The 17,147-nt window shown below is 34.2% G+C and overlaps 1 protein-coding gene across 3 annotated transcripts in view; it reads right to left on the bottom strand.

Annotated features, from left to right (window-relative positions):
- ALCAM (activated leukocyte cell adhesion molecule) overlaps positions 1-17,147 on the bottom strand; it is a 210,624-nt gene that overhangs the window by 43,236 nt on the left and 150,241 nt on the right. For all 3 annotated transcript variants that reach the window (XM_055110228.2, XM_055110229.2, XM_063602877.1), the window contains exons 2-4: positions 12,932-13,032; positions 8,920-9,139; positions 1,365-1,429 (exon numbers count right to left, since the gene is read on the bottom strand). In XM_055110228.2, the coding sequence (XP_054966203.1) occupies positions 1,365-1,429; positions 8,920-9,139; positions 12,932-13,032 (386 nt within the window). The remainder of the gene's footprint in view (positions 1-1,364; positions 1,430-8,919; positions 9,140-12,931; positions 13,033-17,147) is intronic.

Here is a 17,147-nt window from a genome sequence, read left to right as displayed (position 1 = left end):
TTTAAGACCTTTTTAACAATTTATTTGAAAATATACTTTTGATGATTTTTAAGTGTGCAATAGATGGTGTCACTATTATAAAATCACATTCATTTGAAAGCATTGCCAAATTAATTTTGACACTATTCATTTTTAACATTAACCAAATAACATTACTCTATTAACACTGACTATTACCATGAATCATAGATCTTCATATGGAAGAATAATTTGGTGTTAAAATGGGGCTGTGTCTCCAGTTTCATACTACATATATTTCAAGAGGATATATGTTATCATGCTCTATAATTCCCCTCACTTTCTTTAAATGTATTTTAACTTAATATTTGGTATTCATCAAATAATTTTATGCAGTAAAATTTAATATGACACAAAGAATGTAGAACTTGGGTTTCCATCTCCCAAAAAGGAAAACTTTGGTATTTTAGTTACATTATTATTCAATATGGAACTCCAACTTTGTCCCCCACTTTAATACAGCTTCCCTTCACATATCTGCTAATGTGTTGTTCGAATCTGATCTCATCTCTTTACTTCAATCTTTCAGTAGCGTAATTTGCCAACAGAATAAAGTCCAAACTCCCTATTTAGTACGTAAGATTTGTCACGATCCAACTTTTCTTTGCCTCTCCAGATTCATCTCTTTCTATCCTTTCTTGTTTTCTGTCTTGGCACCCAGTTTCATCAATGCCAAAATTTGCTGTTTCCCAAACACACCGTTCTCTTTCACATCCTATTATTTCATATTGTTGGAAAGCCATTTCTACCTTTGGCTTGGTGAAAATCTATTCATCTTTCATCATTCTCTCTCTATATTTTTTCTACACAGGGTCTGGCTCTGTCGTCCACAATGGAATGCAATGGTGCAAACATGGCTCACTGCAGCTTTGACCTCCTAGGCTCAAGCAATCCTCCCTACCAAGCATCAGCCTACCAAGCAGCTGGGACCACAGGCATGTACCGCTATGCCCAGCTAACTTTTAAAATTTTTTTATGAACAAGGTCTTGCCATGCTGTACATTCCTGGGCTCAAGTGATCCTCCCACCTTAACCTCCAAAACTGCTGGGCTTACAGGCATGAATCATGCTAATTGGCTTCATCCTTCTATTAAACAATCCATTAATTCAAATAAGAAAGACTCCTCTTTTCAGAAATGACCCCACCTTCCTTGATGTCCCCATGGTCACCTGAGACTGTGAGCATGTTGTACCCTCTGTGCCTTGTGCATAATTTCTGATTGGTAGCTGCAACACTGTCATCTCCACAAGAGCAAAGCCTTTCTTACTTGTCTTGGAATGTAAGGTCAGAAGAAGGCACTTACAACACTGGCTAAATAAAGGTATTAATCAAAAACAATTCTTACCTTTTTTAGCTGCTCTGTTTCGAGAAACAGTGCTTTGCTTACAATTTCAGGTTTAGATGGTTGCTCTAAAGTTAAGCAGAGAAAGATTTTAAGTACATATGTAAGAAAAACGGGACTTCTGTGGTTTGATTCACAGCAAAAACAATTCATTTACTCAATACAGAAGAATAAGCAACAGAATAAAAATAGATTTCATTATACAATCTAGATTTAGGGAATCTATAGGTCTACCCTTTCAAATATTTATTATCTTAAATATTATTTTCAGTGCTTGTAATTCCTTTGAATAAAATATTAATAATTCTTTCTGAATGCTTTATAAATAGTGAATATGGATTTGATAGTGAAACAGGGGCTAATGTCCTATATAGGATATATTGTCTCTAATTGATTACCATGAGCACTTCTTACTTATCAGTAACTTCCAGCTCATTAACTGAAGACATTAATTTACATGAACCAGAATCACAAAGATACTTGTTTAAAATTCAGATTTCTGAGCCCTATTTGGCCTACTGAATCAGAATTCCTGAAAAAAAAAAATCCCATAACTCTACATTTTAAACAAGTTTCTAGGGTATTCTCAGTCACCATAAAGTTTGAGAAACACTGTTCTAAAATCATGGGAAATAGAAAGCAACTTAAGGAATTTATAAGCCCAAATTTCTGAAATATCTCTAACTTTACCTCTTAAGCCAAGTCACAATATAAAACTGTAAATGTGAGAAAATCTTTCAAATGTGGAACCTGAGATGATGGACAAAAACATTTTAAATATAGGTAGTTCTAAGAAACATAAATTTTAATAAAGACTTCAGGAGCAATTGATTAAAAGTTGCAGCAACAATTTATTATTTAAACTGATTTTGAGTTATTTTATTCTTAGCTGCTATTTTCTATCAATGATGGATTTTGCGCTTTTTAAAAGCTCCAACAATTAGTTTACACAAAAAGTATATTGCCTCATGGTCACTGATGTTTGTGAGTCTCATGGACCAAAATTATTCTATTTTCTTATAAGCAAATGTATTTAAACCATCAGCTACTTTTTCTTTTATAGTCTTATTGTTTACCACCTAATACTTTTAATTTTGATTACCAAACTAAACTAAATTGGCTTTTGTATAATTATTACTCAATTTGGAATTCAGTTATTAGACATGTTACCTCCCTAGATCATTATAGAAAACAAGGAAAACGACAAAATGTCTCTGGGGTAGCAAAATGGATATCTTTAGACTATATGAGAAACAAATGTAACCTTCTTTAGGTTAATATCTAGAGTTAATTTCCCCTCATAAATATGTTTTACATGAGATATTAGAATAATGAACAAAAACAATAAATCCTCCCATGTATTGAACTCATGCTCTTTAATTATAAGAGGGCCTACTTAACTATTAATTCTAGAAACATAATTCCACAATTTTTACAATGATGATTTCTAGTTTCCAAATACACTGATTGGGAACAAAACATAAGCAAGATAGAACAATAGAAAAAATAAATATAGAAAAATAGGAAGACACAACAGAGAAAATTAACATTAACACAAACTAGAAGTGACACTTGACTACCTGATTGGTAGGATAGTGACCATAAAATGATAAAAAGTTGACCTAGAAAAAAAAGCTTCTCAAAATAGACACCAGTTTCTGGGAAACATATTGTGTGGGGGTTAAAGCCTTTCACATAAGAGTAAACCTTGACATTATCACTATTTTAATAGAATGTTATTAATGTTCATAATTGGAACTCTGAGTTATTGATGAAACACTGAATCTTATTTGGAATCCACGTTTTAAAAAGGCAAATATCTAATACATTTGAGAGAAGAATGCATCTGAGATATTTAAACAAAAAGAAAATTCTTGGGGTGTAAGTAAGTCAAAGTTTTCTGGAAACTGAAATCAGTTATTTAGTGACACCCTCTCTGAGAGCTCAATAGATGTAATACATGCAGTTAATTTATGTGGCCAATGAAGAGTCAAAATGAACAGAAAAAAAAGGTCAAAACATTCTTAGTTTCTCCTTCAAGAGTATTATGCCTGGAATATGTGATGATATTTGACAATTCTCCCCATAAATTTAGGTTCTAAATAGACAGATTTGGTGGGTGGCTTTGCCAAGTTTCACTACTTTCCAGTTCACCAAAGTAAAATATCAAGACTGTTGTGCACATACTCTTTCTCTAATAGAAAATGTATAACTTTACTTTGCTTTGTAAACCCTGTAATGTTTTATCAGTGCACCCATAATCATAAACACTTCGTATTTCAGTGTTTGGTCCTTTACTCATGGTCATGTGTGTTTTGTTGCCATAAATACTTTATAAAATTCCTTATTTTTTCAATGAAATGAAACTGTAGCAAACCTAAGGAAACCTGATGAAAGGATGTTTAAAGCTTAATCCTGTTTACATTATGATTCGTCTTTCTATTTGGAAAAGAGGGTCACAGTGAGTATTGTGAATGTAATGGTAATACTTATTTCATTTTCCTGAGTTATTTTCTCCTTAAATGTTTGTTTTGAGTCCTCCATATTAACTATGTATCTTGAATGTAATTTTCTTTTATATTAGGTTGTAACAATTGATGAGTATTAGTTGGAGGACCATAAAAGAGGACATGTACTATTTTAGCAAAATTGCATATTGATTCCAAAGTGTTAAAAAATAGTCTATGTGAATTATATCTTAACATGATTCAAAGATTCATAACCAAGTATAGAATTGAAGGGAAAAGCAATGCTACAAATTTATTTGCATCATTAAAGTAATTTAGTCAAGGGCAATGATTTAAGCCAAATTTTGCTTCTGAGTCTTCTTGGCTAAGTTTCTCTAAATCATTCAACTGAATATTTATCAAATGGAAAAATCATGCCTTTGTTTATTTTCTTTTTTTGCTGATCTGGCTATCTTAAGTAGTTAGAAGCTATATTATAATAGGGCCACACTATGGTAGCTTAAAATTATAGAATAGGGAGATTAAAAATATCTTACAGTGTTTATTCTAAATCTGATAGTATTTTACAAGGTGTGTGTGTGTGTGTGCATGTGCACGCATGTGTGTGTTGGAGACAGGGGCAGCTGAAATTCATGGCAACATGTAGTATGTGCCAGTATCTTGAACAATGATATATAATGCTAAGACTCAAATGGTTTTGGTTTTTAATACTTTTGTTTTAAGCTCAGGGGTACAAATGCAGGTTTGTTACATAGGTAAAGTTACGTCATGGGGGTTTTTGTACAGATTATTTCATCACCTAGGCATTAAGCCTAGTACCTATTAGTTATTTTTCCTGATTCTCTCCCTCTTCCTACCCTCCTCCCTCTGAAAGGCCCCAGTGTGTGTTGTTCTCCTCTATGTGCCCATGTGTTCTCATCATTAACTCCCACTTATAAGTGAGAACATGCAGTATTTGGTTTCTGTTCCTGTGTTAGCTTGCTATGGATAGTGGCTTTCAACCAAGTAAATTGTAGGGCTTTCACTAATACCCATTAAGGGCTGATCATATATAGTGAAAAGTTAAGCTACATGTAATATTTAGTGTCGATTAAAACATTTCATAAATAGTGCCCTTACTTTTCCCTCTACTTTTCTTTTTGTTTTATATCATCTGCAGTTATACAGGAGATTTTATAGCTGGAGAAGAAATTGTGGTAAGGGGCTGGGGAGTGGTCAGAAAGAAATATACTGAAATAGACAGCTCCTTTTGTTCTAACACCCAGACTATTGCTAGTAAGAGCTATGAACATTAGCCTTCAAAGAATCTAAAAATCAGCAACCTACTAAAATGTATATTTTTTGGCATCTAGCCAGCTCACAGCAAGGTGAGAATGTAGTGAAGACGGCACAACTGCTCTGTATGACCCACAGTGTTCTAGTATTACTATAAAAACCCACACATAGGATAGCTCAATTTAATAAGAGAGGAGAGCAAGTGAAGGCAGATGCAAATGGTCGTGTTGACTCAAAACGGCTCCTCCCAGTACTTTGTCAGCAATCACCCCTCATAAATCATGAAGTACTTTAAGCCAACTACTGTGAGCAAAAGGTATCTTTTATATTTAAATAATCAAAATGAAATATCTGGAGTAGATCTCATTGTTAAACAGATCATTTTCTGCTTCTTCCCCCCTCAATGCCCCCCAAAATTTTACTTTTAGGTTGAATGACTTTTAGGAGGAGGGTGAAAGCAAAGACATTAATTTTGATAAAGCAGTCAGAACAGTATCCAAATGGGAGGAATCCAAATAAAAGCTCTGAAGTACCTCTGTGTGAAGCCACTAAACATGGCCCATCATCATCATAAGACCTGGTCCATATGTACCACAGAGCAGACTCTATGTCTGCAATACCACAGAGCAGCACCAGAGTAGACTAGACTTACAATTAGCACAGGGTGTGGTTTTCAAATTTTTTTTAGAGCTGGAGCAACTCCTCTGTTTTCTTTTTTTTTTCATGAACAAATTAACATGAAAAACTTTGAAATGTTGAAATAGACTGAAGCCTCACTAATCAAGTAGAAATAGCTCCTTACCTTCCTCAACTGTCTTCATTAACTCATGAACAAGATCCTAGCATCAGAATGGGAAAACCTCCCGTCTCATCCAAAGTATTCATTTTACTGATGAGGAGTGAATCTTAGCCCCAGACTGGTGAGGTGACTTACCCAAAGCCAGAAATTAGCAGCAGATCTCATAAAGTAAGTTCTCCTGGTGACCCGCTCAGTGACTGCTCCATCTCACCACCAACAGCCTTCTGGCTCTCTGGGTACCCATTTGACTTCTAGACCTTTTTCACAAGCACTAGAACGAATCTTTGGGCACCTTTAAAGGTTGACACTTGCTTCTGAATGGTTTTATTAACCTCAAATGTGCACCAAATAAAAACATAGTTTGATTTTGATGCCATTCAACTAAAAGAAAAAAGCTGATTAGTGGTGACTAAGAATGCCACTTATTTGGATTTGGGCTGATCCACAGGTATGATTTCTTGCATATGAGGAATAGCTTAAAATTAAACAAGCAAACCTGCATTAAAGATAGCAAGGTCATTTGCCAGGGGCTGTAGTTTGAATAAAAACAATTTGACTTAGCTCATGAGGATGGCAATCAGCAGTAGCCTGATCTGAGACTGGCTCCCATTAACCACACTTGATTCTATGCTACACGGTGCACGTTGCTAAGTGATTCAACAGAGGGAAACAGAGGACTGATTGATGGGCTTAGTAACTCTTAAGTGACTGCAATATACACATGCAGAGAATGAAAGTCTCCCTGTCACAGCTGCTTTTTGCTTCACAGAAAGTGACCCAAAGTAAATTCATTGAAAACAAAACAAAACAAAACAAAAAAACAAACCAAAGCCCCTATATGTTTTTTGTAAACATTGTCTTTATCATAAGCTTTGCTGTTCATTTTACTGGATTTGGAGGGTCTCACGATTTCCAGCATAAAACACCATTTTCAAGAGTGTGTAACTTGTCTATGTAAATTCTCCCTGGCCCACAGCCTGGAATGCAAATTCTGTTTCTGAGAATCACTTTGTTTTCAACAACATCAAAAAGAGAAGGGAGTAGGGGGGTGTTGGCGGTAGGTGGGGTGTGAGTTTGTTTTCACAATAATAGAAATTCTCTGTATTCCAAATCAGCTGGTAAATTTTATTGAATTAGGCCAACTGAATTTTTTTCAGATTTCTGAAAAAATCAGATTTGGGCTGATTTACAGGTATGATTTCTTGCATATGAGGAATAGCTTAATTTTTTTTTTTTTTTACAAAAAATGTTTTGAAAACTGTCACAAATAATTCTTCCAAATGAAACAAACTGAATTTTCTCAACTCCCTTGTATATTACCATCTCAGTGTAGGAAAATTTTAACACCTTAAAAATGAAACCTGACAATGACAAATTAATACATACAACCATTAGAGTGCTGTGACTTAACCTCTGTAGCTACTGTGGTCCATTTTTGATGTCTGGTTATATTATGACATTATAACTATCACCAAAAAACTTTTTGATTACTCGCTTTAGAAAAGTGTCCTGAGCAGTGCACTATTCATCTTTCTAATAACATGAAAGTGAAATAGAAGAAAAGAAAAAAAATACATGGGCCACTGGCAAATGCAGGATGCAGACTATTTGGGATGTTTTATGGAAACAGGCATGACTGCAAACACTTGGTAGTTGGTTTGATTCATACAACGATCAAGAAGTGTGGATGGTTTCTGGAAAGTGCCTTCTAAGCTGAAAGGTAATCAACTGAAACATGTAATATGCTTTTACAAGGTTCTTCTAGGGAACAAAGGCTTCCTTTGATAGTATAAGCATGCTTTGAATCTGCATCATGAGCCCATAGGAGCTTTGAAGTCCGTATAAATACTTGAGGGACAGACCTACTTAGTTGCATAGGCTATTACAAGAGAAACAGGAAAAATCCATAGTTACTTGCTCTAGTTGGAAGGCCCTCTGGGTTTCCTTCTTCCCTATTTATTTTAATAATTTCTAAGCGCTGTCAAGTTATCAGAAAGCAGAGGGGAAAAAGTTGTAAAGCGAAACTTTCTTCCCTAATTAAAAAAGACTGAAAGACTGGCATTCTGAAACTTTTGAGACCTGTTTCGTTCCCTGTAGTGTCTAAAATATTGTGAAGTAATAGAGGTGGGACTTTTTATTTGAGTTTTAAAAGATGAAATACTTTAATTATAACTTCTCAAGTCATTCATTTGCACAGTTATTTGCACAGTAACATTAACTATATGCCATCATTAGGCAAAGTAATTTTGTCATAGTGACTATAATTATTCCGAGTTTCTTCTACAATTTTCTCTTCTTCCATCACTACCCTACTTTCTCCCCTTGGTGTAGCCCACATAAGCATTCAGGGTGTAGTGAGTTTTTTTAATTTTAGGACAATTTTCTAAAGGAAGTGAATACTTTTTGAAATCTAAATCAATAACCAATCAATAAAGGTCAGGATGGAAATGTATCTATATCTCTAATATATATAATATATAAAATGTTTGTATGTGGATATATATGGGATATTTATATATGTGGATATATAAAAATGGAAAATTTATACCTCTGTTAAAATATAGTTTGAATTTGCTTATATTTTATTATTATGCAGCAAAATGGCAATTTCATTTTGTTCAGCCAAATACATGTATATGTATGCATGATATACATGATTACATATATATCATATATCTATGTATGTGTCACACAACACTTACTTGTACATGTCAGTAAAAATTAAGATCACCTGCTAGTTGTCAGTAGTAGTACTTCATAGCTCACGACATTTTTACATGACAAAGTAACAGAGAATATTATTTTAGTTCCTCACTGCAAATCTCCTATTTGAATTTCATACTCTTCGTTTTCTTTGCTGATGGTATATATGAGCAGAATGAAGATCTCTTTAAGTCCCCTTATATAGATACCTGCTATAGAGACACTACAGAGAGTTCAGTCTTCTTTCTAAAGAACATGGTCTGGTACTGGCCATCAATCCCACTTAGCAGTGACACTGATGCAGACTACTTACTGAACACCTTGACTATTGTAGGTGCCTCAAACACGTTGTCCTCAGTTACTAGCATGCACACAAATCTCTTTTCGTCACTGATCCTTGCATTACTGATAGACAACGTGTAGTTTTCTGAGAGGCTCAATCTGTCTTTGTATTCTGGTACATCGTCGTACTGCACACTTTTCTTTGTAGAGGATCTGAAGGCAATAAATACTGGGGAGCCATCGGGCTTTTCCTAAAAATTAAAATAATAATACATTTAAACACAAGCATATTCAGATGTTTTAGGATTACATTCAAAATAACATTTCCTTGGCCATATTCTACCAATATCTATATTTTTTGTCTACGAAGAATAATTTTTATACAAGTCTCACGTAAATATTTGATTACAGAAAATCCTTCATAAGAGAGAAGCCATAATGAGTAAAAATGAAAGGGTAGAGCTCTAGGAATCAGATTTTTTTTTTCATTGAGAAGATAGAATTATTAACTGTTTTGAAACTTACATGGGCTGCATATGTTTAATATAAAATAAAACATAAATAAATGCAAACAAAGGTACAAAATGATGTTCAGATAACCATCACGGCAGGTATACACTTGAGCTGCAAATACTGGTTTGGATATTTTGGGCAATTATCTTTGGAATATTCTTTACTTTAATCCACCTATTTTAAATGTCCACACCTCTAACCAAAACTGATGTAGCTGACCTTTACACATAGAATAGTTTAACCAGTCTTGATGGAGAAACAGTATTTACCCTTGTAAAATAATTATGTCCATTAAGGAATGAGTCAGATTAACTAATACAACCCATAGTTTTGCTGAGTCATAACAATGAGCTCAAAAGTCTTTCATACAAAAACATCACCAAAATAAGATGTACTCTGCATACACAATTATGCCAAGAGCACTGAGACATATAACGCATTTCTTCCTCTGGTCCCACAAAAATTCTCTCACCTAATAAGCAATTTAATGTAAAATCAGGGGCAGTCCCTCCTTTATGTACCCTACAAGACCTTTGAGAAAATTAAATGTGATATATGTTATAGTCCATGACAAATTTTAGGATTCCATGGAGGATTCAGTTTTAAGAATTAATAATATCAATTACTAAGTTAATATTGGAGTCCAAAAGTTTTATTTGCTTAAATATCTGAATACATCAATAATATTCTTCTTAACTGTTTTAATCACAGGTTTACAATGCAAATCCTCTTCTTAAGTCATTCCTTCATTATGCAAAGTATGTTAGACCACTACCTTATTCATCCCCTTATTCAATAAATAATAGTTACTAATTTTTGAGCACTTAACTTTATGGCAGGTGTTTTCTTTGGGCTTTCTTTTTTTTTTTTTTTTTTTTGAGACGGAGTCTCGCTCTGTCGCCCAGGCTGGAGTGCAGTGGCACAACTTCGGCTCACTGCAAGCTCCGCCTCCCGGGTTCACGCCATTCTTCCGCCTCAGGCTCCGGAGTAGCTGGGACTACAGGCACCCGCCACCGCACCCGGCTAATTTTTTTGTATTTTTAGTAGAGACGGGGTTTCACCCTGTTAGCCAGGATAGTCTCGATCTCCTGACCTCGTGATCCGCCCGCCTCGGCCTCCGAAAGTGCTGGGATTACAGGCGTGAGCCACCGTGCCCGGCCTTCTTTGGGCTTTCTGTGCAGTAATTGGTTTAATATTCATAACAGCCTTATAAGTTAAACTTAAATATTAGCCTCATCTACAGACTAGACCATGGAGGTTGAGTTTGGTTAAATAACTTTCCAAGGTCTTGGCTGGGAAATCTTAGCAGAGCAAAAATTTGAGTTTAGAGCTTGGCCTCATTATGGTTACACTGTACCACTCTTGATAGCCTTCAATCCCTCTTCTGCACCAGGCACTATGGCAGATAATGGTGAGGAGGTGTCAGGAGTAGGGTTGGGAGGAGTGAATAGGGAGCTGTAATCTCCATTCATAGGGAGTTTACAATATGATCCAGGAGAAATCAGGCCATTTCTTCTCTATGTTTACTTCGGCTCATTTTTCCAAAACTTTCCTTTGTCTTTTAGGTGGTTACATTAAATTAGAGCATTGCAAATGCTCTATTTTAGCATTTCTGCAATCAAGATTGACTTTAGAGCATATATTGCCTCAAATGTATCTCAGTTTATTGCTGAAACCTTTTGCTTAACTAAAAATTTGAAAATTGCCATTATTGTTTGATTTCTGCAAATCAAGATAGACTTTAGAGCATATAGTGCCTCAAATATATCTCAGTTTATTGCTGAAGCCTTTTGCTTAACTAAAAATTTGAAAATTGCCATTATTGTTTGATTTCCAGTGCCACTGTGCCAGTTCAGTTTACTGAACTGTGCTACTCCCTGGGTTTACTAACTCCCACATTTTACTAACTGTGCTACTCCCTGGGTGAATGCTACTCCCTGGGTTATAGTTAGAATTTTCTATGATCAGAAAAGTTTGCCATCACCTGACTCCATTTGTTTTGGCAGCAAATTTGATTGAACAAGTGCATTATGTGGTAGTCTCCCAGGCACTTGGAATTTTAATGGCACTAATAGACTCTGTCCTCAGAGGCCTTAACTTCAAATTTCCACATTTATAGGAAACCAGAAATAGTTCAAAGTTACTTCGAGTGAACTGGATACTAAATAGAAGGAGGCTACAGAGAAATGCTGTGCTGCCTTACCACCTTCCTTTCCTTTCCTTTCATTTCCCACTCACACGAGCATAGTATGGTTAGGATTCTGCAGCATCACAGACACGAGTTCACTTTGTTGAATGATTACTACACGACAAGTACTAGGTAAGTATTTTGATATAAATTTCTTCGGGTACTCTGACAACAACACTATGAGGAAGATATTTTTATCTCATTTTATGGATGAAAAAATAGGGATTAATTCCTCTGCCCAGAATCTCACAGTGAGCACATTGTGGAACCTGTTGATTTCAGAACCTATATTTTAAAAGACTGTGTTAAACCACCCCTTGAGTGCAAGCTTAAGCACATTTCTTACAGTGTGTTCTGCAGAATGTTTGTTCTTGGAGATATCTGAGGAAAAAAGTTGTGTGGTCAAGTAAATCTAAGCAATGAATCAAACTACGACCCTCAGACAATTCTTAATGCATTTTACATATGAAAGACTCCGAGAAGTGATGCAATAAACTTTTTATAAAGTATGTGACCATCAAATTCTTTTCCTTTGCAAATACCTTTTAACATTTCAAGGAGCTAGGGAAATTTTGATATTGTGTCCAGGGAAACATATCTACTTGAAGCTTGCAGACTGTCATGAGTCTCCTGTGTTCCAGCATTGGGAAATTGTACCACACAAACACTTTGCATTAATATTGATTAATTAAATTGAGACATTTTATTACTCAAAGTTACATAGCCATTCCACATCTCCCTACCAGGATCTCTACCCTCCATTTTCAGACCCACTTGTACCTTCATACCTGAGAAAATTTGATTTTACTATCTGCAAGAAATATGGGAAAAAATCAACACCGTTAAATATAAAAAAGACCTATAGCATCAACACATTTTTAAGGCTAAATGCCAGAATCAAGCTTGTAATACTGATGATTAATTCCGAAAGACTGTCTAAGGCTCTATATACTGATATATCTTGTCTTTGCAATAACCACATCAAGTAGAACATGAACAAATGAAGAAAGGTTGCCATCCTCCACTGAGGTCAGTCCTATAATCCACTGATTTTATTCTGGAACTCTGCCTTTTTCTTTGCCTCTAACACTTAAGGTGGAATCTTTCAGACTAATACATTCTAAGAACTATGTGTTTATTGGCTTTATTTTAAAATATCATTTGTTATGTAAGATAGGAATTATTTTTTGCCATATTCCACACAATTTTACCTTCCTACATTTGTACTACTCACAGTTTAATATTGCATTTAGGTTAATTTGAAATTCACAGTTACTCACAGAAAGAATTTTATTTAAAAGAACAAGGGCAATTAACCAAGTCCCAAGTAGGTCACACTTACATATTTCCATTTGCCAAACATGAGATTCTGAGGTACATCAAGTCGGCAAGGTATGATAATGGTATCTCCATATGCTGAATTTACAGTATACCATCCAAGGCCTTTGAGAAAAAAAAAAAAAAGAAGAAGAGAGGAAGAGAGAGAGAACAAAATTTTAAATGTTTTCTTCAAATGACAAATAACTTTAAGATGCATGTCGATGAAGGTTGTCATCTGCTATAGTTTTATTTTAAATGGTATACAAAAGGTATGAGACTAGAATATATTTTCCATTTAAAAATTACCACCTTTCTATTTAGCTACTGAATGTTTGAATCCTTGACTATCACACAATCAAAATTTGTAGATCTCCAATTTTACTAGAGAACAGGTAAGTGGTATATTCCAAAGGAACATAGTGGAATCTGCAGATGAATTATCTTCTTTACTGTATTTCATAGAAATAATTTCCACCATATTTTATAGAAATGTGGGACTACACAAAGACTAACATGATTAAAATTCTCAAAACTAGCTTTAACTATATTTGTGTTTTTCATTTGAAAATATCAATTTTTTCTTCTGTAAAATTCAAAAAACTATTAAAAACTGAGAATTAATACACATAAGACCACAACTGAATTTTATTTATAAGGGGAAAGTGGCTTATTTTGTAGTAGTATAAATTAAAATACTAATTTAATTTTGTATAAAATATTAGCATAGTAAGAATTTATAGTATGAACATGCTTCATAAAGTGCTATTTACAAAGTGATTATGTGAATTTTTGGAAGACAATATAATTTAAACCATAATTTTGTACATACCGAAAACTGCCTCATCTTATTTAATTCTATATTAAGAAAAAATATAAACAATAAATAATTAAAATGTGGAAAGAAGCAATTTTTGCATATGAATGAAAAGCACTATTCAAATCTGGATATATTTATGAAGGTTAAAAAAACTCAGGCATTTAAATTGGTTATAGTACTTGGGAAACATTTCAATTTTTTAACCTTAGTTTATTTACAACAATCTTTAAAATTTAGAACTTACACAGCTGAATATCTATTAAGGTGTATCATAATCGGGTATAGAGTGTGAAGGGGCTACTTTAAACAGTAGAGAAAAAAAAAAAAAATCAAATGATATTTTGTCCACCAGGTGGTGCTAAAATGCAAAGCGACGGCAATCTGCAACACATAAATAAAACCACATAAATAAAAGTCCTGTTTCTTTCTGAAGAAACAAGACTGGGAGGATACCATCTTTCGATTGTTATCTATCAATCACCATGTATACCAAAATTTCATTTAAGGTTAAGAATTTTGCCCCAGTGAACAGAAACATAACAAAGAACACACACTTCATGTAAATATGCAACATAACAACTAGTTTTCAGCATTTTTAACATTGTTAAGACAGAATACCAAATATGCAAAGTGAGAATGCATTTTCATTTACTACTTGAGACATGAGGTTTACTTCAAATTGCTTATCATATGTTCAGTCTCATAATAAAAATTTATCTCTATAATTTTAAAATTGTTTTGTGTTCTCTATACTGCAATTATAATCCCTTTTAACCTCAAACCAAGCATAAGACTGTAAATGAAGAAATTTTTTTATTCAACTTTGTTAAAATAAAAATAAAGGAGCTTTAGACATGTGGCTGCAGACATGCAGACTAATAACATTTAGGAAATTGCTTTATTGCACATGACATTACTTGTTCTCTGTGATATTTGGCTCCTAAATGTGGAATTTCTGCTGTGTGTATTAAGACTTGTTCATACACTTCACAGGTAGAGGTCTGCAAAGCCAAGGAAACCATTTTGTAATTTCATATTTTGTTTTTTCATCAGCTTATAACAAGGCACCTGAATATGTAATAATTTTGAGAGGATCCATCTCTATACCTTAATTTATGTCAGGGCATGCACCTGTAATTGTCTCCTATTATTTGAAATCATACCTTCCTTTGGCAACTAACAGTGTTTTCATGATTGGCCAAGGAGTGAAAACAGTTTACAGAGCTTAGGTACCAATGAAGTGAATCCTTTGCCAGGTAAAGGGAAATAAGAAAATTCCTTTTCCAAGAATTTAATGCTTTGCCCTTTCTCACAGACCATTTTTCTTTTCTCTTCTCTATAGAACTTTAATGTGCTACATATACATAATATTTTATAATGAGTCTTAAAGCTGTATGAATTTCAAATACATAGTGTATTGGCATGATGAAAGCACAATCAGAACAGGGAAGAGATCATGTATTTTTAAGCTTTGTATCTCCAGAAACAACGCCTAGCATCTAATGGGCACCTACTAAAATGACTCTGGAGTTCTTTCCATTGTGGTTATCAAATTAACATTTTGGAAAATCAGAGAGCAGTTGACAACACTGGAATTTTGAGAATTCTCATTTCTGCCACATACTCTAAAGCCATTCATATCTTATCTTGGATGTGTAGAGAACTTGGATTTTGATTTTGGGTGGCAAGCTCTGTCTTGAGGAGAAACAAACAGCAAACACATTTTATAGGAATTCACGGATGGAATGACAAGAGAGAACATTTTCCCTTCCCTTTAAAGAGAAATTAAAGATTGATTACTTGTGCTCCCTAATTTGCAAATGATATCATGAAATGTCCCTTTCTTCACTTGTGATGACCGTAAAGTAAAAGTTGTTTATTCAAGTATTGGAAATTCATGAATGGTGTCTTTTAATGACAGCTCCAAATCCAAATCCAAATCCTCATCCAGGAAAGAACTTTGAAGAGCAGGACGAACACAAAGAAATAAGATACCACACTAGACAGAGGGCAGTAGGTAAAAAGCCAACAATTACAGACATAAGGCCTAGGGCAGAATGAGTGGCAGTAAGTTGGATGGCATGTTAGAAGCCATAATCGTGCTTATTTTAGAATCAATTTTCAAGTTTGCTATAATAATCAACTTCTCTCTTCTTGTAAGAGTATACTGACTCCCAAGTTCATCTGATAGAAGGACTGAAGGCTTGCATCTGTGGGAGAGCTAACATCTCGCGCCCCCTAGGGATAAAGTTGCTACAAAGACCATTGTGATTTGGTGATAAATTACGTCCTAATTTCTAGTGATATCTTAATCTTTGAGATGAAGTGTCAGTGAGACCCAAAGTACCTGTCAACTCGAATGATTCTGTTTACACTTTTCATAGAAGAAACAGCTTTTTATCTTTGAATTGCCAAGTCTAAAAATTGAGTTTAGCTTACTAGAATTCCCTTGCAATTTTCTCCCTGTAATATTTGTTAGTTAAATTATTCATGGTTTTGTAGCCTAGAGATTATCGGGCACTACTGGACATAGAGAATGCCTGTGACATCCTTCCTGAAAGAGGCTAAATGTCAAGTGTAAACCAATGTGGGAACGTATAAGTGTGTTCTGTATGTGTTATGGCTGTGTGTATAAGCACAGGTCAAAAGAAACTTTAAATTGGACTAGAACCTTCTGTATTAAATGTGTTTATAAATTTAAGACATTTTATGACTTATTATTACTGTTGCTATTAAAATGTCTTAACATACAATAAGATATAAAATGTGTCATACTTGAGAAGCAGTGTGTAATTATTTAAGCATTTTTAAATAAAAGGTTATTAACCAAAGGTAAAGAACAATAGAATTACAAAGGTTACATAGAAGTATTAATGGAAATTCAATGCGGTGAGCACAGGAAAAGAAAAATCTCTTAAAGAAGTAATTCTGATATATAGAATCTCAGGCAAGTGACGATAAAATATAAGCTAGTTACAGTAATATGTTTTGTATAGAAAATGATTTAAAAGAGGCACTGAAAACAGACTCTGGTAATGTTTTGAAGTTAGGTAAACATTTTATTTCTAATTGAAATAATAAAAATGTAATTTTGGCCATTTTGGTGACAAATGCTTTTTTCCATAAAACTAACTGCCAAATTCAGAGGAATCATTCTCTTTGCATTCCTGACATATAGACATTTGAATTGGGGTAGATTAAAATTCAGAATCTGCTACCACATTTCAAGCAGAAGAACATCAAATAATACAGAAAATAGAATGAGAATTAGACAGTCTATTTTCACATGCTGTAATTTAGCCTGGTTAATTATTATTTATTGAACCAATACATTAATAGCATCATCATCCTTAAAAGCAGTTTTGAGCTCTAGCTCTGCTAAGTGTCATAAAAGGGTTAACTGCAATTACAATGGACTCAG

The sequence above is a fragment of the Pan paniscus genome, chromosome 2, assembly GCF_029289425.2.
Source record: "Pan paniscus chromosome 2, NHGRI_mPanPan1-v2.0_pri, whole genome shotgun sequence".
Lineage (NCBI taxonomy): Eukaryota > Metazoa > Chordata > Mammalia > Primates > Hominidae > Pan > Pan paniscus.
This window is presented reverse-complemented; position numbering and strand designations above follow the sequence as displayed.